Here is a 27,111-nt window from a genome sequence, read left to right as displayed (position 1 = left end):
TTCCTACGACAAATTTACGTATTGAATTGACCGGAAGTTGTTGAGCGCGCGTACGCGTGTTATTGTGTTAGTTAGTTATCGATGTAACAAGATGGAACAAATCGGTTGCCATCAAGCTTTCCTGCTTGGTTACTCCGTTTCGTAAGAAATATTGATTTCTTGCATATCTCGCGATATGAGAAAAATTTACTGTTTGTTACCTTGTTACCTTGCGATAACAATGTCAATATTATGAATGAAATTGAATCACGCCATTTGTCAGTTCTTGCCTAATATCATAACTTAGGCAGACCCCATTAGTAAATAAATGACAACTTTTCCTTTTTACTTGCCATAGACTATGGACTATGGAATAGACTATGGATTCTTATACTATCATAGATAACGTAAAATTACTCAGAGTACACATAGTATACAAAAACATATAAAATATTCTAAGTATAGTATTCGTTACAATATTTAGTATGCAAAACAACTGTGTATCTAGATTTCATTTCTTTAATTATATTTATAAAAATATAAATTTGCAGTAATCAGTCTTCAATGTTGTTAAAACATCTTTTAACAACAGATATTACATATTTTGAAACAGGTATTAATTAATTTAAAAAATTACTATATCATTCGATTGAAAAATCGTCGATCTATCTATTTCTAACGGACTCTTCCTAAATCGAAGACGAAAGGAGCCAGTAGAATGGAGATGAAAATTGGATTTAATGCTGTTTGCACATCAAAGACTAGCGAAGCAGCTGCAAGTATTTACCGTTCTTGGTCGCTGCAAGCGTTTTCGATTCTCCCTTTTTGCCTGGTGGCTCAGTGCACCGTTGGCTCTCGAGCTGCAGCTACGAAATAGTATATGGCGGGTTTCCATTGTGTCTCTAGTCAAAAGAATTCTTTTCTAATATTCACTATCCTTAAAACATATGTATTAAAAAACTCTTTAAAAAAAAAATTATTGTAGTGCAAGATAGGTATATGTGTGAGCACTTAATTCCAAACATTAAATAATAACATTTCGTGCAGTATAGAAATTAGAGAAATATTCATTGATGTAACAGTTTGTTCATCGAGAGTGCATCTTTTTATTCGTTTCGAAGTAATAAATCTTATTGGTTAATAGTTGCTTTATTTTTAGATATAACATTGTCAGTAAATTGTATTTATGTGCTCTAACCATGATCATTGCCTTGAATATAAGGTGCAGCAAATTTCATAACATATGGAAAGAACTTTGCATAGTTTTTAGTTGGTGCTAGTTACTATTTTATGTACGCGCAAAATCAGTGGGAAGATTTAAAATGATCTTATTGGGTTCGTTAACCATATAATAGCACACTAAAATTCTTTATTTTATCAGAATAAAATTTCTTATATAGATAAATATAGTAATTTATTTGAAAATACAAAACTTTCTGTGAATATTAAATTTTGTAACATTAAACTAGATATCGCAAAACTATCGTATGAAAGTCATATCGAACTAGGAAGTTTCCATTATAGGGTTCATATTAACTTATATTTCTGAAGAACTCTGTTTAATAAATGTTTATATACAATAAAGTGTGTATAAAGAAAAACGGCAAATGAAGGTACACGATTGCACCTGTTGCGCGAAAGTGAAGTGACCGTCGTAACGCTATATAAGTGCGTGAATCCGATTATAATATTTCGAATTTAGCTGTTATGTGCTTTTCTCTTCTATATCATTGTCAAGAAGTATTAGCTTACGCGCGAGTCTCTCTTTATATGAACGTTATATAAAAGTTTGAGGCATTCTGTTCTACGTGTAAACAACGAAGAACTGAAATCTAGTGAGCAGAACCGAATTTTTAACGAAGACGTTTCTCATATAAACAGAGTCTTCATAGACGCGATACACAATGAAGATGAATAAAAATAAAGGCGATACTGTTCAACGTGAGTTTTAATTGATTCTTTAAGTCAATACTAACGATAATATTTTTATGTTTTGTTCAGAGTTATTGCTATTAATCATATTTGTAAGATGAGAAAATTTATATTGCATCTGTACTAAGTTTTAAGTAAATAATATTGGAGAAAAAAATGCAAACATTTTTCTGTATTTGTAATATTTTTTATTGTTCTTCTATTGATAATTGTTTATAAGACGCGTTTATACTAATGCGTTATTATTATTTTACAAAAGCTTACTTCTGTTGAATTAATTTGAATGCAGAAAAATTGGAGGCCAATCAGTTAAGATGATAATGCTATGAAATCGATTTCTCAGCTAGAAAACAATGCATGCTAAAGTACAAAGAACGAGATCCCGTTGAACCGGAGTCGAAAAAAAAACGCTCGGGGCTTTTTTTATACGCGCGCGATTCTTTTTCTGTCCTTACGAGGATAACCTAAGCCTGAAATGTTTAGATTACGTTTCGAAGAGATCGAATTGCTTGGAATGGAATGTTTTTGCTTTTTCTATACGTTGATATCGCAGAAATCTTCTGTGCAACATCCTTACCAAATACCCCTTTATTTTCTATGATTTAGTATGTATTTTATTTTGTTTTTATTTAGTAAGTCTTCTACTATAAAAATTTATCCTACGCGTGTTACTTAATAAATTTATTCGTCGTTCGTTACTCTTGGCTAATGATTCTGAATCGATTCGAAGTTTTTCAACATATATTATGAAAATTAGAACATGATTAAATACTTAAAAGTATTATATTGGGTTGGCAACTAAGTGATTGCGGATTTTGTTATTAAGTGGTATTGACAAAATCCCCAATTACTTAGTTGGCAACCCAATACTGAAGACTTCAAACAGTTTCGAATTTTGAATCTTAACAGGTTGTGAAACTTAACACCAAACATTACTATATTTTACTGGTAGTACCAATCTTTCAGTGTACTCAAATTCTATTACACATTATTCTAACGTATCATTGTGCAAGATACGTAAGATTACTTTTGTTTCCATCTCCTTATCTTTATTGGCATCTTTCTGTCTGGAATTAATTATGGAAGAGAATTTTTGTCAAATCCGTTAGGTCTAGATCATCGAGACTGTAACGCGAGAAGCAGGACACGGTAATGCGTGAGTTACTTTCGCTTTCGCGGTGATTTGTGTTTTCGAAGCAAACGAAAGATCGACTCGACCGAAAACAGGTCAACAAGCAAATCTACAGCTGGTATCACTTGCGTAACATGCGCCCTATGTTTCGAGAAGTCGTTTGTACATTTCTAGCGCATACGTTGCATTGCTTATTTATAGAAAATAAAGAAATCGGAGATAGTGTCAAATTCTCGTTTGTGCGTTTTCAGTTATTGCGTGTTTATACAGGATTCGAAACTTTATTAAAAAGTTATAATAAAGATGGAAAACATGAAAGGAGCAATATTCACGCTTCCAATATCAACTGATTTCATGTTACTAAATTTTTATATATTGATAGCTATAAAAAAAATATATTAAATAAATATTAATAAATATGAACTGACTGTACTAATGACTGTATGAACTGAATGTACTGATGACTGTGTGGACTGAATGTACTGATGACTGTGTGGACTGAATGTACTGATAACTATGTGGACTGAATATATAATTTTTTACCACAGCTAGCGACAGAAATAGTGAACGTTGTGAAAGAGACATTTAGTGATTGTATAGATCAGGAGGCTATTCTTGTCTATTCTTTCATAAAAATTTATTTAGTAAAATTTTAAACTGTGTTTATATTTCTTTCTGATTTACACTCAAAGACATAGATCTAACAGACTGAAACACGCTGTATATACAATACGAACGACGTACTAATAAATTTGTATTTGAGAAGGGGATCCATACTATGGAATTTTACGAGCAGAATTTTATATGTTCATAGTTATACGAACACAAACTTTATGATCTAATAAAATTATATTAGTATTAAATAATTCATTTATGTTGAATATAAACTACGTATATGCAAATGTTGTAGAACTTTTGTTGAATATTTAACGAAGATAAAAAATTATTTATTACTTTATTATTATTATTTATTATTAAACAGGAGTGTTTTATGGTGTAAATATTAGTACTAAATAATAATAATAATAATAATAATAATAATAAATAATACTAAATATAAATATTTTCACGGACTTGTTGCTTAGTAACATTTTGCTTAAACATCTAGAAATTACCTTGTTGATGATAATAGAACCCAATAAAAAGTGCCGTCTTTTTTGTTTAAATTCTTTGTGCACTTTCTTCGGGACACACGGTCGTAGATAAAAGGATTTATGAAGCACGTGTTCTGTAGATAATATAGGTCACGAAGTTACGAATAGATTATAAGTGACACGATAAGAATTAGTTTATGATTGAAAAGTTTGACGTTAGAAAATATTCTATTCTATTAAAATACTTTCTTACAGAAAATGGCATCAACACTGGAAATCATCCGACTATTGTGACGGTGTCAAAGGATAGAAGAAAATTTAATCAAAAGGTATATGCAATGATTCCAATTGTATGGTAAAATAATAATAATGTTAATATTTTTAATAACATTAGTAATAATGTTTGATGGTAATCGTATAATATAGTAATTGTGTATAAAAATTTTCTTTTAATTAAAATATTCTTAAGATACCAATTTCTTATTATATTTTATTGGATACAACTAAAATCTAGTTTGTGACTTTAACAGGCGAGCGACTTCTCAGATATCGGCGATTGGCCAACTTTAGAAGCTTCAGGAGAGGTTAGTTAAAATTATTTGTCGTGTTTTTGGAATGCTTACGTTATCTTGTCAACGCAACTTTTTAACAAAATAATATTTAATCAACGCTACTATATTTCATCGTTTAATTTATCAATTAAACAAAATTTGTTAAAATTTACTTTAGTTATATTTGGGATTCTCAGTTATTGTTTTAAAAGTAAAAAAATGTACTATGCAAAAGCTAGAACTCATAGAATGTAATATCATGTATTTATCTATGAGCGTAAATATTTTGCTATAGTAAAATCGAATGTTATCTCATTGCGGACGTATTTCTTATCCGTGAAATCATTTGACATTCACACAATTATTTATTTCTTTAATATAATTTTCTTTGTACATGTCACTAACTAAAAAAATATTTTCCTTTAGAAGAAGACAGTTGTAACAGCACAGAAGCAAAATGGTGTGATTGAACAAAATAACTGCAGAGAAAGTAGCAGTAATGCTGTTGAAAGCAGAGGAAAAGAAAACAAAGAGCAGAACCATTGTCAGCATGATGATGAAGAACATTTGGATAGTAATGAAAAGAAAAAAAAAGGTAACAAGCACTGATTTATTTTCTTTGCTATGACATAAATGATAAAAGATGAGTGAAGAGTTATTTTTTAAGTTGAATCTTTAATATTCTTGTTTCACCTTTATAGTGAACAAGCAGAAATGGGTACCGTTGGAAATAGATATAGCAAAAAATCGGAGCAAAAGAGATCGGTCACCAAAGTACCATAATCAGAGGGAAAAGAGTGGAGAAGGTATTTAATAAATATTTCATGATATTCTAAGTATTGCATATTAAATTTAGAATTATATCTTTTAACAGAAGCAGATTCGTATAGAAATAGAGAGCATGATAGGCCAGCGTATATTACAAGAGGTGGACGAGGTGGGCGAAGTTACAGAGGAAGAGGAGGGCGTGGTGGACGAGGCTCTTATCGTGGTGGTTTCAGGCACAGACATGACCAAGTTTATATGCAGGTAGTTTTATGTTTACTATTTTCTTATTACCTACATTTCGTATATAACAAAAATAATAAATAATATAAATTATATTAATAATGATGATAAGCTAATGGGAATCTCTCAGAATATTCTTTGAAGAGTAGCGAAAGTAGACCTGATATTGAATGTTAATATAGAAATAAAGAAATTTAAATCTCTAAACAAATTATTTTCAATTGACACATTTTTTTTAGATGCATAAATTTGGTCTTTTGGATCCTAATTATATGGTGGGTTACATGGGAACATTTTATTTTAGTAATTTCATGAACATAAATACATCGGCGCTTAAGGAAATTCTGAGGAATCAAATGTAAGTTTTATAAATTAGTGAAAAACAAAAACAATACACAATTCTTTTCTTTAATATGTAATTTATATTTTCACAGAGAATATTACTTCAGCGAAGAGAACCTTTTAAGGGATTTCTTTTTGCGTCGTAAAATGGACGCACAAGGCTTTTTACCTATTACTTTAATTGCTTCTTTTCATCGTGTACAAACGTTAACGACAGATGTTGGACTTGTTATTGAGGCGATTATGGAATCCGATAAATTAGAATTAGTGGATGGATTTAAGGTAATGTAAACGTATATTCATTATTCTAATAATGCACAAATCGAAATTCGAATCCAGCTACATCATTTTGTGTCTTTGGTGAAAGAATTGTGCTAGATAAAATGGAAGAGGATTCGCTGACACCATTCGAGCTTAATTTAAGTTCAATGAATGGAGTTTGAAAGTAGGCCTCCTCACAAATTCATCCCTGGAAAATATATTTTTTGCTGTATTGTAGCGATCGATTGAGATACGAGTTATCAGTTATTGTTGTCTTTTATGAAATATCAATTTTGAAATATTATTGCAGAATCTCTAAAATAATTTTCAAGACTAATGTTATTAATTTGTTATTAATGACTAATGTTATTTTTTTTTTTTTATTAGGTCAGAACGAAAATAGATCCTTTGAAGTGGCCTATCTTGGACGCGGCTGGAAATCCCGTATTCTTAGAACCGTCTAATACTTCGAATTCATCTCAAAACGAAGTAATACTCTCCTCCACGTCCGAATCCGATTTTTGCCCTGCTGCGAGACCTTTATCTACAATTCCTATTCCCCCAGTTCCGCGCGTTCTTCAATCCAACCATACTATCCCAACAATAGGAAGGCTTAGTGAATCAGAAAGTATATCCTCATTAATAGGCGACAGTTTAAATCCTGACGTACCGGAGTTCATACCAATTTCGAACGAACTGACAGACAAAAATAACGAATCTGTTGTATTCGATAATACAAGCGAATCGTTCAAGACAGAAAAACAATCAGTAGAAGTGAGAAGCATTCCAGTACTATCGAGTGACAATTCATTACTGCTCTCAAGAAACAAAGCTTCGAAACCGGGCGATAAAATGTCCACAACAGTCAAGTGTTCTAGTCCATCCTCCGTACCAGAAGTGCAAGTCAACGGAGAATCACAATCTGTCAATGATGTTTGGAAAGAGGTAATCTTTTTTTCGTGTATTATTAGTACCAACATTGAAATTAAATATTCGCGTTTTTTTAATCCACAGAAAAAACACTTCCACTTTTACAACTTATTCAAGATCTTAAATTGAACTGTACTTTTTTACCTAGAACTATAAAGAATGCAATGAATTTATAAAATGGTCTAATAGGATGTTGTGTTACCGATTAAGTAAATTAGAATATTTGCCCGAAACGTCATCGGTGTATAAAAATTGCGACACAAACTGTGGATCTATTTCAAACAAGTTATTACTATTAGTGATAAGTAATAACTGAGTTCATGAAAATGATAGGTAAGGCGAAGGGTGAAACCGTCACATAAGGAAAGAAACGAAGAAAAAGAGAAAATTGATAACGTTAAAAGCGAAGAAAGAGAGGAGTTAGACTTTCAATTTGACGAGGAACTTGATACGCCACCACCAACTGGCCGCCACAATGCATTTTCTGAATGGTTTGTTGCTATTTGTTTGACTTTCTTTTGATTATATTATGAATTTTATACATGCGTTCATAACTTAAGAGTATATAGTATTCATAAAAAATAGCAAAAAGTATTTATCTATTACAGCAAACTCCAGATTAGCATTTTAAAGCAAATTAAATATATTCTTAGAAAGAAATTATAAATAAAGTTCCTGATTTATTTTGAATTGTTAGTACGACATTATATTTTTATTTTACTGATTACTATATACTTCTAAACTATTGTGTCTTTTTCTCAGGTTACTCTGTATGTGTAAAAGTTAACATGTGATATATTGTAGGTCTGAAGACGATGAAGATTATGAATTGTCAGATAGAGATGTCAATAAACTTTTAATCTTTACACAAACGTCGGTGCCCATGTCGACGCGTATTCCGAAACACGAAGGTCATGATCGAACTGGTGACTGGACAACAAGAGTAAAAATGACCCAGGATCTCGAGCAAGCTATCAATGATGGATTATACTATTATGAAGAAGATTTATGGATGAAAGATGGTCAAAGGGTAAGTTTAAATCATTTTTTAGAATATTTCTCTGGTATACACAGGTTTGAGTTACTTCATTCCTTATAGTATGGATCTTCGTCGTCAATTGGAAGCTATAAAACTGTCAATGTGATTAGTCAAGAAGATTTTGAAAAAATGGCTCCTAAAGCGCCTAAAAAAGCTAATCCGGAAGTTCCACCTCCACCACCATCCGCAATAGAAGATATGGAAGTGTCTCGTTCGCTTCCAACGCAGGTACTTTTTCATTTCATATTTATTTAATCTCATTAATTATATTAATTTTGTTCACTTCACATTTTACATTTAATGTAATTATTGTATCCATAGATGTCAATAACTACAGATGGTCAAGAGAGAAGAGATCGTCGTATAGATAGAAGTCGTTGGAATGATAAATCGAGAAGGGATAGTAGAAGAGGAGTGGTTCCTCGTTTCTTCGCGGTAGTAAAGGACGAACCTTCGGTAGATCCTAGGACACCGCGAAAAAGAAAAACACGACATAGCAATAATCCCCCTGTTGAACATCACGTTGGCTGGATTATGGACGTTCGGGAGCATCGACCGCGTACATATTCTACGGGGTAAATTTACATTGCCAACAAGTTGTATAACAAGCGAAAAAAGTTTAATAACAATTTAATAACTTTACATTTTTATTGTATTGTACAGAAGTAGCACAGGAACAAGTCCAAATGAAGGTTACCTTGCGAGTAGTTACGGAAGTGCACCACAATCATTACCAATATTTCATCACCCGAGTCATGCTCTTCTAAAAGAAAACGGTTTTACGCAGCAGGTCTATCACAAGTATCATTCACGTTGCTTAAAAGGTGAATATAAATTTTCGTTTTTTAAATTATTTCTTATGATTCATGAAATGGCATTATCTAAATTAGTACTATAGACGATTAATATTTCTCATATAAGTAAACATAGTGATGAATTATTTTATTTTTGTCTTCTTTTCCCGACTGAGGGATATCATGAAGAGAAAAGAGGATCTGAAAATATCTTAGTGTACATAAATTATAATTCCTTTGGGTACACAAATTTTCATCGTATTTATATTATTTCAGAACGTAAGAGACTTGGAATTGGCCAATCTCAAGAAATGAACACACTTTTCCGTTTTTGGTCATTCTTCTTGCGGGAAAATTTCAATCGTACTATGTACGAAGAATTCAGGACTGTAGCCAAAGAAGATGCCTCTGAGGGTTACCGATATGGTTTAGAATGCCTTTTTAGATTTTATAGTTACGGTTTGGAAAAGAGATTTAGACATCACCTGTATAAAGATTTCCAAGTCGAAACGATACAAGATTACGAAAGTGGTTAGTGTATTTCTTTCTAAAACATCCAACTTGATGCACATTATAGGTTGTTTAGTTATAACATTTATTGTTAACTAGACGGTGAGGGTGTGCTAAAGTAAATGAAATGTTCAGTTGGTACCATAAGATCAATTTGTCTTGTGTGCGGTACTTAACGTAGCAACAAGCATTAATTAAATTAAAAACCGTTGTTTAGTTTGAATACAATGTGCTAATATTTTATTTTCCCTTTGTAGGTCAACTGTATGGATTAGAAAAATTTTGGGCGTTCTTAAAGTATTATAAACGCTCTGATCAACTTCAAGTAGATCTTAAATTACAGGAGTATTTGTCTAAATTCAAGAGTATCGAAGACTTTAGAGTGGTCGAGGTAAATGTTCTATCTAAACATAAAAGATAACACATTTCATTAAATAACATTCCTAATTATGTTAATGTTCTTAATAATGTTACAGCCTCAAATAAATGAAATGCTGCAAGCATTTGCTGCAAACTCACGATCTCAGGCCGCGAAGAGACGAAACAGAAGTGTGTCCGAAAGTGCAGGTGACGGTGATGCTTCACCTACCAACAGAGTTCGTCGACTATCTGGTGGTTCCAGTACCGTAACGTTGCCAACTTCAAATTCTGAACATAATTCCGTCGCGCAAAAGTCTCGTGTGGACTCAGTGAATCTTTCGCAGTTTCGTAACAGAGCCGATTCGTTTGGATCTGGACGATTAGGCCATCCTAGAAGACGGAACGACGCTGGTCCCTCTTTCTCGAATATTCAACGAGATTTAAGTAAACAACAACAGCAATCACGAAGCAAGCAAAATTCCGGCTCATGTACGAAAGCTCAAGAAGTGAGTGGCAAGTCTCAAAACGTCATAAGGGATCGTTTCCTGGCGATCTCTAAGACCGAGCAGACGAAGTCGGCCACAATCAAGACGGATAGCACGTCGATTTCTAAAAAATGAGATCAGCTTGAAAATTGATGGGTAAGTGCATAAGCACTTACTCGATTTGCTAAATTGGATAAGTGCATCGCTCCTGGGATAGGGATAATACTTATTCTAAGAAAAGGGAAAATCTCGTTTGAAAAAGTAATAGAGAAGTTATGCATTGTGTTAGAATCACATAAAAAAAATGAGCACAAGACTCTTTGTATACAAAACGATGAATCTATAAAAGTGTATCTCTCTGACGTTGGGGATCGTTAGAGAACAATAGTGAAACACACTGTAAGTGAAGGTGAAAGAATTCTTCGTTCATGAGAGAAGTTCAGCAAGCTATTTTTAAGGTAGTTCATTAAGGTTGTATTTACGAATATATATATTCGGCTATTTTTGCTTATATTAAACAAAACCCTGTTCGGTTCATCCGCTAGGATACTTTCGCTAAAAATCCTAGCAGGAAAAAAGAGAAGAACCGCCCGCGGAATGAACGAACACATGAAGAATCCAGGCACGATAGCATGTACATACATTTCATATTGCCGATAAATTCGTGTTCGTTTAAAACATTTATCCGAGCTAACTGTTTCATTTGAAGAAATTGGGTTACAGGTCTCTTACGTGTATAATGTATAGATTTATTACGGCATTACTATCGTTCTTCGCAAAACTTACAATTGAGAAAATATTTTCCTTTGTTTTATCATCGAACAATCATTGCTTTCGCATCCATGGAAGGAAATGATTGAAAGATCGAATTGTACGATACGAAAAAACAGAAAATTGAAACTCCAGTTTAATGGATGATCGCACAGTATAAATATTTCAGTAGTCACCAGTATAAATTTTTTAACAATTCTCAAATTTAGACATGTTTCTTCATACTTTATTGATATGAAGAAATCAACTAGATTCTAAATTAATATGTACAATTGGCGAATATGTCTTATCTCGTTGTAAGTTACTTTTAATATCATTACATAAAAGTCATCGCTTTGAAAAGATAATGAAGTGTATATCGTTTCTTCATTAAGATTTATTCAAAATTTGAATTGTGTCGGTAGCAATTGAAAGATATTATAAATTGGTTGCAAAACGCATACAATTTTTATGGTCTATGTATATTTCTGTTTTTTTAAATTTTGTAAAACATCACATACATCTATATTCTATTATTTATCATTTTAGATAGAGAATTATCTTACCATGAATGTTGTGTAATTTGCGCAAGATACTAAATTAATTACGAATGGAAAAGTTCCAAAGATTTGGCTTCATTTAGATAAATTTTTTTTTAGCAAATCGTAGTACGTTATTAGCTATATAGTAACACTGACTAAACTCTTAAACAATTTTAATACCTAATGAATTGAACCAACTATTGAATCAAACAGCAAAGAGAAAAATGAGGTTGTGTAAAATCATAGTAAATGCGATATTGACACATGGAACAATTCGTAGCCGCTGCACAATGAAATATTTTATATATAGAAGCTTATAAAGTCGTTTCTTTACAAATATGCATTTAAATCTGTTAATATTTGATAATGTTATGTGGAAAGTTTAATACTATAAAAAAGAGAAAGTGTAGTGGCAACAGTAGTATCATAGACAATGATGATAAACATTAATATCATTAATAATATCGATTCTAAATAGATATTATTTTATCTTTCATTATCAGTAATTAAGATTCAATTCTATTGCTACTCTTCTTATAATTTTTGGGCTAATAATATAAAATTCCAAATTAAATTTTGTTTTTAAATAAATTTCAGTTATGCTTGTTCTAAAGTTCAATTTCTAATACCACTAATATTTTTATATAAAATTAGAAATTGAAAATAACGTAATAACTAGAAGGTTCATCCTCAGGTGTTTGTTATATTGCATATGTTGTCTTTTTGCTATTTATAGGAATGAAACTATGATTCTATTGTCATTTAACTGTTTTGAACCCCTTTGCATTCCTAATGAACAATCAATCTTTTATAGTTACTGACCAATAACTATCTATTTGTAGAAATGTATGATTACTCTGATGTAGAATTACTCATCCGTGTAACGCAGAATTGATACGCAGTCATTAATTGGTTCTTTAATTCTATGAAGATTTCATCTGATCGGTTGTCTCGGACACATGAAGGAGTTTTCTTTCTTGTTAACCTGATTAACCTATTACGGACTAAACAGTCAAATAATGTATAAAAAGATTCGTATAAACGCAGCATTATTGAAAAACGTAAATAAAAAAACGTACACATTGTTTTGTCAAATTACAAAAATGTATTAGAATAATAGATACTTTGCAAGAAGCCTCATCTTTAAAAAAATCAAGTTGAAAAGTCTATCAAGTGCACATGCACTTAATTAATTTTCGATTGAATAAGGATTATAAAACCAGGCAGAAGTTTACATGCTGAAATAAATAAAATGTATAGAATAAAATTGTTGTCTTTGAAGCCTCGTTTACAAGAAAAACAAATTTGAAATAACGGTCGTTAGCTATATGGGGTTCAATTTGGGGTTAGCTGAGTGCATGTGTACGCATTGAATTTTCAAACTCGGTTTTTTAAAAAAAGAAAAGCGTTAGCAAACAGATTTTACTTCTTGTCTATTCAATAAGTCTCATTGATTTATTTTTACATACTGAATAACCTTTAATTCACTATATTATTTTGAAACATTAAGTATATACATTTAACGCCAACTTGTATACTATATACAATATTACGCGCTAAAAAAATAGGATACGTAGAAATTATAGTTCAGTGATGATGTAGAAACAGATTAGTTGGACTGGATGAAGTTTTGAGGTTAAGTAAAATTATTCTTCAAATTTGGCGTTCTAGTGAAGCAAATTACAACGTTATTATAACAAAACATCAATGGATTCAGATCAATGTTATTAAGGAGAACAAACACAAATTGAAAATTTAATGCACGAGTGAAAACATGTATGTACACACAATACGAATGGCTGGTTCATTCTATACGCAGCGTTTCAATTTTCCGTCGACGCGCTTTATGTATTGTCGTTTAGTAGCGAAAGAGTTGAGAAGTCGACATTAATTAAACTTGCATACAAGTGCCTGGAGACACTGCAAATCTGTTCTCATCTTTTAATATACTAGTCACACACTGACATCAGTCAATGCATCGCGAATATGTTTTCACAAAAATAATGATCGTAGTTACAAAGGAAGAGATCTTTTTCTTTCTTCTTATTTTACATATCGCACTTGTATCGTACAATTTCATACTTGTAAAATTGTGATAACTGAAGAGAAACTGCACCGCAGAACGATTGCTTGAATCTTTTGTAACAAAAGTGTAACATTTCCTGTTGAACATTCCTCTGTGTTACTCGTGTCTCGCATATGAAATCGAATTATCTTCGTTCACAGCGCCTATACTTCATAAATTCATCTGTCATGAAACAAATGTCAGTATGTACTAATTTTCAAGCTGGAGCATTTTTTCATCCTTAAAGACTATTTCAAGAAGATTTCTTCTTTCTAACGTTCCTATATATTCATGGAAATTCCACAAAAGATAACAAGGCTTATTTCCGAACAGTTGCCAAGTGTTTTATATTTTTTTATGTTTCGCATTTTCCTTTTTTTTCTCTTTGTCTTTTATTTCTTATACATACTGGCTTTATATGGTTTTACTTTTGTGCAGTGTTTTCTGGATTAATGTAATGTTTTTTTGGTGTAGAGTGAACAAGACAGAGTTTCGTATCAGGAAAACGTAGTGGGGATGGAGCAAGGATAAAAATGTTACACTGATCTAAGGACATTGTACATTCGAGAAGTTCAGTTAGGGTTTCAAACAGAATAAAATAGCGTCCGCTTAAAATTGGAATAACCAGAGTTGATACGTATATAAATATATTTCTTCTCTACTCCTAAGAGTAAAAATTGACATACGTCGATTTCTCAAACAAAAGTGCATTGAAAAGTTCATAAAACCTCACACAATCATAAAAATTTAGGATATAGGATACGCGAATTTTCGTTATTGATCGAAATTGAAAATTCGTTATTGCCACATCCACGAATATATCAATACCAAATCCCTGCCATTCACAGATCAACTCTGGCTGAATAAACACTATCTATACTAACATTTAGTGGAAAAGAGAGATACTTGGGTTTTCCTAGAAATATACCTCCCTCGATAACTGGCCAAATAAAATCCAACTCATGACCAGTTAACGACACACGACTGTATATGTTGTTCGTGTGACAATGTTTACTAATAACCAGACAAATTGTTATATAAGTGCATAAAAAAGAACTCGAAATGTCCAAGTAGTTAGCAACAGTTTAATTAGAGACACGATATCGGGCTGTCCAAAGTGGTGGAATATCCTACGAAATTTCTTTCTTTTTTTCAGTGGCCTTAAAAGAAATCTGATTGTGCCTGAAGTTAATGGGTTACATCGAACTTCATCCGAGTTTACTTTAGCCGGACGCCACCGAGGAAATTTCATCTGTCGAGTTTGAATGCATGAACTAAGGGATTAATTCAATTTTTCATTCATCATGTGAAATTTTCTCAAATTATCGAAAGCTTAAGAAAAGTAGGGAGAGATCATTTATACGTAAAGTGTATAAGATGTTTTATAGTAGAACTAATCAACGATTACTCTTCGTAAAGTAATTCTTTTTAAAAAAAAAAAAGGAAGCATATTTGCTTCTTTGACTTTGTTCTCGGAGAGACAATAGATTTCGTAACTATTTCTGAAAATTGGTGATTTTTACATGTGTTCATAAGTTTCATCAGTGATTCCGTGATAATATTATTTATGAGGTGTTGCTTTGTGCGATAAGTCAAACGTTCCATGCAAGTTGTTTCAATTGTTTAAAATCCGAAAATTGTACCTATTGAAAAAGCTCATTTAAGTGAATATAACAGACGTATATTTTTTAAAAATATTAGACCCAAGGACCGTTTATAAATTCATTTGTAAATTATTTGACACGTTACAAATTATAAGTGTGATTTTTCATCTACGCTGAAAAACATTTATACGAAGCAGGTTATTTTTATCAAGACTGTTGGTACAATCTTTCAAACAATAATATTAAACTAATGTAAAGTGTGAAATAGGGTTAATGCTCCCTATGTTCTCTATGTACTTTCTGTTTCTTCCTCTCATCGTCTTCCTTTTGTATCTTTGCCAGATCTGAATTTCAACTGAAAGCTGAACCTTACCAACTGCTATGTTACAATTTGTTTTTCAATTATTTATGATTTTCTCATCAAGTCAGTGAGCTTCAGATCAGCTATTTAGTTGGCAGTATATTTAATCGAATATTTGTTGGCTCTTTAACTGAATTATAGTTAGACAATTTTTATAGAATTGTACAGGTTATCATTAATTGCGTGTCGATTCTTGAAAAACCTAACCTCATACTAATTACAAAGAAAGGACGATACCTGTCTTTAGGTGATCATTCTAGAGTTCCTACGTCCGTTCGAATGACTTTTGTGCTTGCAATGAGCATTTGACACGTGCTCAAGTCCAAGATGTTGTATTATTCTTTGTAACAGTGTTGCATGATTTGACAAGTAAAAATTTAGGTATTTTTTTAGTAGTGTTTTGAGGAAATGTGTTACAGATAATTGTGTCTTTTTTTGTATTTATTAAAAAATACAAAAATTATATATGTCCCTACGTAGTTTTAGGTCAATCGTATGAATATTTTCTACGTTGCATTTAAGAGATACCATTATTTTTACATAGTCTAACTATTTTTAATAATTTTCTTGAAAAACATTCTTCGAAATAAATCGGTCGAAACCTAACAACCCCGTAAATTGTACATCACGTGTCTACTTAGAATTTTTTATAATATTTACACATACGTTTGCAATAACGATTATTCAGTCTCTTTTTTTACAATTTCGAGTAATTACGAAATGTTTTCTTATTTATTTTAAATCACGCGTCACTATCATATAAGGTACATCACGGATATCAAGCTACTTTTATATATAAGAAATACAAATTCAATTTTTTAACCAGCCACTTTCTATGCTTTTATGTCACTTGATATGTATTCCTGCTCTTTTTTTCTTTTTCAAAGTGTTTCGTGAGTCAGTATTTTATAACTCACTCAATATACACATTTTGACTTGGTTTTCTGTAATTCGTACTTAAAACATATACAAATTAAGACACGCGTTAGAAGTTTCTGAATTTATCTTCAAGTAATTCCACGCTCCTTTGTCTAATCTATGTTTTCGTTGCAGAAAATGAAGCGATACTTTTCTCCTGAAACTAAATATTCGAAAGCTCAATAGTTTATCTTAAGGTTTTTCGCTCGCAGGTCCTTGCCATTTTACAAACATTTTCATTGTCCCTATATAGGATTACAGAATTCAAAATACCTGTATTAATAAAATTGACAATTTTTTAAAAAGTAATTCGTTAATAGGTCATAATGAAACGTATAAAATAAAATCGATAAAACGATCAACTTATAAAGGTATTAACAATAAGGAAAGCGAGTACGATGAAAACGAAAGGAAACAAAGATAACGTAAAAGATGTTACATACAGCAATTTCGAACGGACGAAGATCGATTAGCACAAAGCAACAGAGACAAAGAGAATAAACGCGAAAACGAATACTAGAAAGAAAAATATGGTGCCAGGAACTAAGCTGTAGACGAACGAAGGGAACTTCATAATTAAATAGTGAATATCTTATGTACATAGAACGTGTTCGTAGTCTATTTTGCCATTTCGTATACAACGGCGTAGGATTAAACTAAAACTAGTTTCTAAGCGAGTGATTCAACTTAAACTAAAAAAGAGCGTATCGCTATAATAAAAAAAAAAAGATATGACTGTAGGCTTAATCGAATTTAGATTAGGAGTAACGATAACTGTCGCTAGGATTCGATCGTCGTTCTTTTTCAACTTCATTCTCCTTTGTCGTAATTGGTTTTTCAATTAATCTTGTGCATGTATATATATATATACACATGTTTTTTGTTATTTTTGTGTTATTGTTTAGTTGTTTTAATGTTTAAGCACGATCGTGAAGTAAAAAAGAGATTATATGTATGCATTTGCACGATGACTGGACGTAATCTGTTATGACGTTCTTGTGAAATTTGGGAATTTATCTCTCTTTATCTTTGAAGTGATCACGTTTCAGTGGCTAATAGTATATATACATAATAAAGAATGATTTTATTTAATCTTTCAGAGTCTATTTTATGAACTCTTCATTACTTAAATTTTGTTTGTTTCTGAAAAAAGTAATCGGCTATATCGATTCTATTAGTAAAAAAACCACATCGACTGTTTTTTGTTATAAATACAAAATTTAGGTCCGGATCATTATCAGAGGATCTAACTTAGCTTTATTGAAACTTTATCTGCGATTAATTTCTAAGAAGTTGAATACAACGAAACTGAGTGAATTCTACCGTTAACGAAAATAAGTCAGTACAACTAATTGAAAGGTATATCAATTTTTCCAATGAGTATCTGGAAGAAAGCTATGTTTCTTTGAACGAACGACGATCTTGTAGAATACTGTAAATAATTTTTACCAGAAGTCCTTGGAGTCACGTTAGTAGACGGATGTCCTGTTGTAAACAGCTGAAGAAAATGCACTACATTGCAAATTCTTGTATTGTTACTTATATGCGTACATATATATTCTATATATATATATGTAAATTACACAGTTATACACAGGATACATAATTTAGAAAAGATAAGGACAAGTGAGGGTTGAAAAAAAGGAAAACTGCTTTCTCAAACGTATCTTTTTCATGGGAAAATTAATTCTTGCTTTGTTTCACTTTTTTCCCTTTTCTTCTTGTATCTTGATCTCTTAATTAATTCTTGTATTTATGTATGTATGTATAGTATATTTATACTCATCTTTTCTTTTAAGTCCGTTTCGTTTGTTTAGCTGTAATGGATTGAAGAAAAAAGTTATTAAAACAAAAAAAAGATTGTGTTAGTATATGATATTTACGTATAATGATATATTTAGGATTAGAAGACTAAAATATCTTTTCTTCGGATTTTTCTCTAGGATCGATCGTGAAAATTAATCTTTGGTATATTGACGACGTTTGCAGTTATTGTAACTGGTTTTTGAAACGATCGAACGAAGTTTCATGAAACGTTTCAGGAAAAAATTCCGTTCTGAATTTTAAACTAACGAGAGATCGATTTTTCTCGATTAAATCTTCTTTCTGTTGTTTCATCTTATTAAGTGGATAAAACCACTTGAAAATTTTTTCGAACGGAATACGTTTCTTTAAATGTAATTTATATCCAAAATCCAAAATCCAATTTGTGATTTTGATCGATTCTAATTTTGTATATTGTAATTAATTCGGCGAACATTTTCGCTCAATAACTGTTGCAATTTGTCTTAAAATTCCTTGGGACGATATGAAAACGATAAGAAGGAGAACACTGACGATTGACAAATCATTAATTGTGCGATGATCGATATATCATTCGAGAGAGGATTGATTATTCAATAAACTGTAAATGAATTTTAATTATTTATAATCGATAAATCATTCACTAGAATATCGATCGTGCGATAATCGATAAACCATTTCCTAGAGAATTTGCTATGCAATAACCTATGGATCATTTCGTAAGGAATTAATGGAAATTAAAGTACGAAGCAAAGTGACTTAAGAATCATACATTCAGAATATCTAAAATAAATATGAGTGTAATGAATTGGGAAAAGGGGTATGTCAGCATTTTAATCCTCGTGTTACTAACTTTAATTATCAATCGATTATTATTACGCCAGAAGCTTCCGATCAACGACTATCTCTTTAAAACGAGCGGAAAAAACTAGATAAAACATTTTAACAATTTTTACACTACCATACATGATTAGATGACACGAAAAATAGATATAAAGTAACAATAATTAGAATCGACTGAAAGCAATAGAGGAAAATAATACCCTAGATTAAAAGAATACACTGATCAAGAATTTTATTCGAATTTTGTAAGAAACATGCATAGAAACGAACTGATAGATTCCTTCGAAGACTATAACTATGGTAACCTACTATTATACTCTAAATAAAAGGGGGAAAGTGAATTATTAAAAGGAAAAAAAACAGAATATTTAATTTGAGAAAGGTCGACGGTATTTACTCGTAACGATGAGTTAACTTGGAGAACGTGCAAAAATGTGAGAAATTAGAAAACTTATAAAATAGAATCATAAATCGATTGAAAATATCGATTGTGCTCTCCGTTTGGCGGCCTCGTGAAAATAACCGATTTATTTTTTCAGATCTATTAACCATACTGATGCATACATATGGCGTAGATTACGTTTTCTTACAATCCGAGCTATGACGATGATTTTGCATAACATTACCAATTTCAGATCCCATTAAAACGAAAACTGTTGATCATGTAAATACGATATACATTCATAGCGTACGAATATTATTATTATTATAAAAAATAGAAGAAACGAGACGAACACGTGTGCGTTCACGTAATATGTGTATGATAGAAGATCGTATGCGTGTGAACGAATGAGAGGAAGATAGAGAAAGTAAAATGAAAAAAAAATATAGACATATATTATATATATACAAACATATAATTTACATATTGTAGTTGTAATACGCCTAGAGATATTTAAGTAAGGATGTTATACGTGATGAAACGAGCTGTCGTGTGAACGATTTGTGAATCTTGTATGCGTAGAAAGATTGTAACATTTATGAGTGCAGTAAATAATAATAATAACAATAATAATAAAAAAAGAAAAAAAACCGAATTGCAAACAATATTGTATTTTTTCTTCATTCCATAATGCATATCTCGTATAATTTAGAATCTTTTTAGGTTAAAATAAATTTCACAGATAATAAACAATAAATTTATTATTTTGAATACTTTTTTTTCGGTGAAGTGGAAATTTTATTTTACAATAATAACTTTTCACAACAATAAAGTTAAGAAGTTTTAAAGGATGACATAAAATTCGTATCCTGGTTTTTATAAAATTACAAGCATGAATTTTCGACTTTGCTATCTTTCTCAGGTTGAAATAACCTAAAAATTACTAGAAGTATTAATATCTATCAACGAACAGAAAAAGTTTTTCCATTGAACTATTTCTTGAATTAAAGCAGGAAGAAAGGAGATAGCCAAAATAGGATCGTTTCAATTTTTTCACAGAGAGGAACCATGAGTGCAACGAGATAGGGTTAAATTTCTGGCTGCGGTGAAAGAAAGAGGAAGGAGGCAAAGGGAGGAGCGTAACTACGCGTGTAATTCCTCGACCGGAACTACCGTGGGCCATGTGGCAGCGTAGACTGCGGTCGTAACCATAAAGCTTGGAAACACATCCAACAGATACAAGTTAACCTTCTGCCTCTCCTTGCTCAAGTAACCATTTACTATCAGAACGGACAGGAATAACAACCACGGTTTTAGCGACTCTATTCTTTTAATTACATGATATTTTAAAATTTGAAAATATGTTGTCTTTCATTTTTTGTTTATCTTTTATCGTAATATAGAAATTGTTATATTTGCAAATAGTAAAATAATTGGAATTTAAGAATTATTATAATCATATTTAACAAATTTTCTTATTTTTAAAAGTATTTCGTAGTAATAATAATTATACCAAGGTTTAAAAAATATGTATCTATCTTTTGAGGTGGGATATTGATGATATGAAAGTCGAAATGAAAATAAAAATTTTATAGCTACGACACATATTGTTTCTTTTGATCCTAATTATAGTATATTTGCGATATTTGACAGATTATTTTTTTGAAGTAAACTTCCGATGATTTATTTTTGTACCGACAATTAGATTTAAAAATAAAATAAATATCTTTGTTCTTTTGACTCTTGACATTGTCAGGTTTTTTTTCTGACGGGAACGAAAAGAATTTACTGAATTAAAGTAGAACAATGCTAACAATCCCTTTATTATAACAGAAGTGAATGCGTATACTAGCCCATTACCTCAAGCCTAACCTAACTTCTAATCAATTACATGGAAAACCAACCTTCATTTCACAAAGAAAAGAGAAAGAATAATAATAAAAACTAATGAAACAGGAAAAATATCGAGCATTCCTCGATTATAATACAAATAAATACAAGTCCTTTATTTTCTTAAATATGATCTTAATTACACTATATCATTAGCTATTAATCATCCAGCAGGTCGAACCAGTCTTAAAAGCGTGCATCATCGAAGTTCTGTCTAGGTTTATCAATTATATTGTGCAATTGACGTCCAAGCCTCGGAGTTGGTATCCAAGGTACTTTACGTCCTAAACGTGGTGCAAACAAAGGTGGGAAAATTTGTTCCTCCGCGTACAACTCTTCCTGATCATTTGGAAACCCGTATGAGAAATATTCTTCGCTTGATTCTCTCCCCAAACGGGGTGTGAACTGCTTTGCTTGACGCCTATCTGTTCCTGAAAACAAATTTTATTCAAAAACTCAATGATTGAAATATCAAATATAGATCGATGTTCTTTGCCATTTTTTAAAAGAAAAAATACACATCTTTCGATTCTTTCAAATCATACAGTTAATCTGTTTGTTATTGTTTAAATCTTGGAAACAAAATTAAAGAAATATAGATTTGCAAAAGCATGAATATTCTATTCAGAGAAAAGATATTTAAGTTAGGTATTCAAGTTGCATCACTTCTATAGAAAATAGTGTGATATATTCCATTATCAAATTAGTAAAAAATTTGATTCCATAATAATATGATATTACCGTGAATTATATAAAATAGAAAGCTACTATTTTTATCTTTTTTTTTTGGAAAAAAAACAATCACAAAAATACACTAAAAATACGAAGAGAAATTCATGAAACTATAAAAAACGTATTTCAAGCATAATAAATATATACCTGGAATCGTGATGATGGCCCAACGTGACCCATCGAGCGCGTTGGCCAGAGTTTCAATGTCAAAATCGAGCTCCGGTTTTCTGTCCGTCCTGCGTCGTCGCCCCAATCGTGGGCCAAACCACATACCGCTGGTAATATCCTGCGAGGTACGTTTGATGCACTTGCCGTCGCTGCACGAGCCAAACTCGTTGCTCGGTGCTCTGTCATTGCTCGTGCTACTCGAGGAATCTCTACCTTCTATTTGAAAGAGTATAACACGTACAAATAACGATACATGTGGAAATGGAAAAATAATAACACGTATGTATATGTAGTTTCTCGGTTTTTGACCTAGCTTCCTTAATATCTCTTCGAAATGCATCACGAGAGAGACTGATTCAAACATTTTATCACAAGTTTCACATCTTATAAAAAATTGTTCACTTATAAAAAATTGAAAAGTGGAAGAATGTACCTCTTCTAACTGGTAATCAAAATACAAAAACTTTTGCAAGAAAGGAATAATTGTTTCCTAAATCATCCTGAATTTTTCGTTATATTACACCGTCAGAGGGTTGTTAAACTTTTTGTATAATTCACAATCGGTAGAACGTACCGTATTCTCCGGAAGCGCAGGACACCAAATAGACCACACATAGCAGTACGCAAATTGCCATGGTCATAAGGCGGTTGAAAGACAGAAACGCGACGGAACCGATCATCGCTTCGTTTGAGGGCACGTTATCGCGGAACGTTGTCGGCGAATGATGTCGATACGGTGTTCAGTCGCTGGTTTTATAGGGGTGCAAGCTACCTTACACTACTCTATTTTTCCTTTCTCTTTTCTTTTTCATCCAATTGTCGCTTCCATGGAGTAAACCTTATTTTTCTTCTCCCTTTCCTTGACAGTATCGATTTCATTTGAAATAAAGTTCAACTGAAAAAACCCACCCCCAACCGAGGCCAATCCTGACGTCCCACGAAGCGATTCATCTCAATTTCAATCGAGATCTACGCTCCTCCATACTTAATGAGGATCGTGGATACGTCCTGGGAGAACCTTTGCAACCACCCCCATATCGTTTCTTTCGCTTTCTCATCGTTGTTTATCTCTTTTCCTCTTCCTATCCTCACTTTCATTCTTTGTCGTCACCGCAAGACGGAAATGTTCGTACGGATAGATTCATTGACTCTACCGGGATTTGTAACAGGTTTAACACAATCTCCGAAGCTGTACCTCTCTCTTTATTGTTTCCTTCTTCTGTTTTTCTCTCTGTTCTAACGGAAATAGGATAGTAACTTTAATGGATCAATTGTGGACAGTGGAAAAAATCTTACGTGGATGATGAGTGTACGTAGAGAATAAGTTGTTGAATTCTTATTTATTTGAAATTAAATTATTTAGAATTTCATTTGTTTGTTGTCCATAGCAATAGGTTTCTCCATTAGAAAAACTTACCTTAAAAAAACATTTCTTGAAACATTCCTTAAAAATCTATCACTACTTGTATATAGTTACTTATTAGAGGTTATGAATTATTAGATAATCGATACAGAAGGCTAATAATTCACATATAAGATATAGTAGGATTACCTAAATGGCGGCAACCTCTTATAGAATGATTGAATTGATAATTCTATTAAATTGACAAGTGATAAGTTTTAGGTTATATACTTTTACTTTTCCTTTAACAAATCCATGTCCAATAGGATAATCTAGGCTAGTATACTGTAAAATCCTCTTAATTTAAACTTCCTCCTGTGCTTTACTGAGGTAATTTCTGTGTAAAAGAATTTTTATATTAGCATTGGTAACCTATAACCTGTAAAATTTCGCTAATGTCATTTGTTCAGCTGCGAACGTTCAATCAATCTTGAATTCCAATAAAATCTCAATAAAATTAGAATGAATTAAATCCATCCTAACAGAAAACGATTCCTATATAATTAATGATTCAACAGAATTCAAATATAGACAAATGCACGTCGAATGATTTGCAAATATAGAACATTTATAAAATGTCACCTATCAGATCGGAAAATGTCAGCATAGTACCTTGGCGTTTTCCCTGTCGCTTGTAACAGATCGAACTTGGCACCCCAGGCGATCAGTCGGACAATCTGTTCTCGATTAAGTCTGTCAATTAACCAATTCAATTTCGGGACGAATGAGACCGAGGAGCATGGAGAGGAGATCGGGCGTCGTTCGTATAAAAGCTCGACTGTGCGTCTGGCTATCGACACATTTATCGGTTGGTCGTCTTGGAAGCACGCAGTTTAATTTACGGTAAAAGCGTAGTTTATATAAATGCGACTAGAAGACTGCTTTTATGCGAATCTCTTTGTAAAGAGAATCTGTATTCGTATATTTATATGGGACTATAGTGTTTTAATATTTTAAAGTTTTGAAATTTTAGTAACTATCTTGTATTTTGTTATTTTGAAATTAAAAAATTGTTGATATTTTGGTATTTTGGCATTTTAGTATTTTTATATTTAAATATTTTAGTATTTTGGTATTTAGGTATTTTAATATCCTAGTACGTCTGTACATGAATATATAAGATACCGTAAGTAATTAGACTAGTAACTTTGAAACATATAGAAAGTAGGAAAAAATTTCATTAAGCTAAATGAAATGTAATTATTCTGAAAGTACATACATTTACCGAATTTTCTAGATAGCCTCCATTTTTTTAAACGGAGCTATCGTTTTATATAGATGTTTTTATATACGAAATAATGTGTAATTTTATTTTCTACAGAAAGGTATCAAGAGGTACTTGAGTTTAAAAATACAAGGTACTTGTGTAAGTTGAAAAGATATTTTAATTTTGTGTAATGTATTACACATAAATATATTTACGGGATAATGTAAGGAACATTGAGCTTCTAGTATATCACAGCAAGCATTCCCGTTGGGTATTTGCGAGATACTAAATCCGAACACTCGGACAGAAGACATAATCCATCTTAGAGAAGAACAGCATTGTTTACATATGACGCACAGTAGTTTCGAAGGGTAAACAATTTGAACCAAGATTTGTAGCCGTACTAGCATAGCGTAGCTCATTTGCTCCTTTTTGTAATATCTCTAATGTTTGTCTGATAAATTCCAATACTCAATGAATTTACTCGGATCTTAAATTCCGATTCTTTAATCAATCCGTTTCCTACTTTATCGACACATAAGTTACGATAAAATTATATACGGTACAATAGTTTTCAAATAATGTAACCAAAATGTTATGACTAGACTGACCCGAACGTTTACACAAATTTATATTTCTGCGAATACAAGTAAAGAAATGGAACCTAAATAGAAATTTGGTTTACACTTTAAATGCTATAATTAGACTGCAGATTTTTATGTATTTATGCATTTATATATCCCTAATTTGTTTATGATAAGAGTACTCTTCCAGATATTTTTACATCTTTGAACATGATCCACACATACATTTTTATACTTTTAAATTTCCTATAATTATGCATAATTTATACATATAAACATCAAAAGTCTAGTTATGGTCTTCAAAGAATCAAGTTATACTTAATTTTCTCATTTGTTGATAAAAGAAAAAATATCATCTTAAAAAAATAATTAGGAAAATATATTCCCTAATCGAACTACCAAAGTTTACTATCTATCTAATAAAAATATCCAGAACTTGAAAACATCTTTTCTTTTCATTCTTTTACCCCATGATTAAGAAAAGTAACGTTCAAAAGGAGCAATTAGGTAGAGAAGGTTTGCGCGACACATGCTAAGGGCAGTTTTTCACAAGACGCCTAAGTGGTCGACCGTACTTGGACATTCTCGCGAGTAAGTATATATGTACGTGGACCTTCGATACTTGTCAAAGCAAACAAACGTCCGCTTCATACTTTTTTCCTTTGGCCTCGTATACACATTTGATACGCGTGTTCACGTTGACATACACTTATACAAACATATACCCACGCGTGATTGTTCGGTCGCGATGCTGTTTCGAAAATATTCCCACGTAAGAAAGGCTTTTTCTTTTCTTCTTAGTTCTTTTCGTTACATCTTCATTTGTCAAATCACCAAACAGTGGTAGTAAAAAGTAGAAGGGGAAATGCAAGTAGAGGGCGATGATAATGGAAGTGGGAAGAAGGTTAGGTTTTCGTGTTCGGTCGAGTATCAATGAAATTAGTTTGAGAGGAATCGATAACGGAAGTGTTGTATATATATAAAATTATTAAAATTCCAATCTTTCATATAATAAATTTCGGTTGCATCTAGTTAATTCTTTTAATGATTACCTCATTATTTCATTTATAGATAAAAAGTAAGAAAAATATAATATATACATAAATCTTTATCCGACAAAATAGCAAAAATAATATTGAAAGAGCAATGTAATGTTCCCGGTTGATCTTAATCTCTTTTTATTTCTGACTGATGCGAGAATTGGAAATCTTCCTTCCCCATTTCTCCCATAATTTTTCCATCTCGTGTGCTTTTTCCCTGAGTCATTCATTTCCTCACTATACATATACATATGTGCATATGTATGTATTAAATTTTGTATAATATGCAAAAATATACAAAATAACCGAAATTATAGTACCAGTTTAACATTTAGTAGATGAATTAAATTCCTACATAGGTAACACTCTTTTAATTGTAAATATCCGCAATCTAATAATAATA

The 27,111-nt window shown here is 31.6% G+C and overlaps 2 protein-coding genes across 11 annotated transcripts in view; one reads left to right on the top strand and one right to left on the bottom strand.

Annotated features, from left to right (window-relative positions):
- The window catches only part of LOC126878094 (la-related protein 1B), a 42,249-nt gene that overhangs the window by 9,484 nt on the left and 5,654 nt on the right, over nt 1–27,111 (top strand). Inside the window, exons 2-19 of one of the 9 annotated variants that reach the window (XR_007695554.1) lie at nt 4,393–4,466; nt 4,668–4,721; nt 5,115–5,283; nt 5,390–5,494; nt 5,545–5,717; nt 5,936–6,054; nt 6,131–6,320; nt 6,687–7,244; nt 7,563–7,720; nt 8,034–8,259; nt 8,329–8,496; nt 8,590–8,843; nt 8,932–9,092; nt 9,339–9,593; nt 9,830–9,963; nt 10,049–10,573; nt 18,601–19,063; nt 19,146–20,350. Coding sequence is in view for 7 of the 9 variants with exons in the window: in XM_050640551.1 (XP_050496508.1) it covers nt 1,884–1,920; nt 4,393–4,466; nt 4,668–4,721; nt 5,115–5,283; nt 5,390–5,494; nt 5,545–5,717; nt 5,936–6,054; nt 6,131–6,320; nt 6,687–7,244; nt 7,563–7,720; nt 8,034–8,259; nt 8,329–8,496; nt 8,590–8,843; nt 8,932–9,092; nt 9,339–9,593; nt 9,830–9,963; nt 10,049–10,552 (3,339 nt within the window). In the remaining 2 variants the exon portion in view is untranslated. Of the gene's footprint in view, nt 1–797; nt 1,921–4,392; nt 4,467–4,667; nt 4,722–5,114; nt 5,284–5,389; nt 5,495–5,544; nt 5,718–5,935; nt 6,055–6,130; nt 6,321–6,686; nt 7,245–7,562; nt 7,721–8,033; nt 8,260–8,328; nt 8,497–8,589; nt 8,844–8,931; nt 9,093–9,338; nt 9,594–9,829; nt 9,964–10,048; nt 10,574–14,930; nt 17,750–18,600; nt 20,351–20,744; nt 21,287–27,111 lie in introns of those variants that run through there. The other 8 variants (XR_007695555.1, XM_050640551.1, XM_050640547.1 and 5 more) reach the window with 8 other exon arrangements.
- On the bottom strand, nt 21,404–25,889 carry LOC126878158 (PBAN-type neuropeptides-like). 2 transcript variants are annotated; one of them, XM_050640714.1, is made up of 4 exons: nt 24,460–25,889; nt 23,050–24,214; nt 22,455–22,691; nt 21,404–22,006 (listed from the first exon to the last, which is right to left on the bottom strand). In XM_050640714.1, exons 2-4 carry the CDS (start codon nt 23,153–23,155, stop codon nt 21,762–21,764), a joined length of 588 nt encoding a protein of 195 aa, XP_050496671.1. In that variant the 5' UTR covers nt 23,156–24,214; nt 24,460–25,889; the 3' UTR covers nt 21,404–21,761. The 2 variants fall into 2 exon arrangements, with proteins under 2 accessions (XP_050496671.1, XP_050496672.1); XM_050640715.1 differs by lacking the exons at nt 23,050–24,214; nt 24,460–25,889 and having other exon boundaries at nt 22,455–22,955.

This window comes from Bombus huntii, chromosome 2 (assembly GCF_024542735.1).
Source record: "Bombus huntii isolate Logan2020A chromosome 2, iyBomHunt1.1, whole genome shotgun sequence".
NCBI lineage: Eukaryota > Metazoa > Arthropoda > Insecta > Hymenoptera > Apidae > Bombus > Bombus huntii.
Note: the sequence above shows the minus strand (reverse complement) of the source record. Positions and strands in the feature narration are given on the sequence as shown.

What these genes read in the sequence shown, in the direction of transcription:
- LOC126878158 (XM_050640715.1), bottom strand. Translation starts at nt 22,839, where the DNA reads ATGTTTGAATCAGTCTCTCTCGTGATGCATTTCGAAGAGATATTAAGG. An exon ending in GGCCATCATCACGATTCCAG is followed by an intron (nt 22,007 to 22,454) that starts GTATATATTTAT and finishes ATTTGTTTTCAG; the next exon opens with GAACAGATAGGCGTCAAGCA.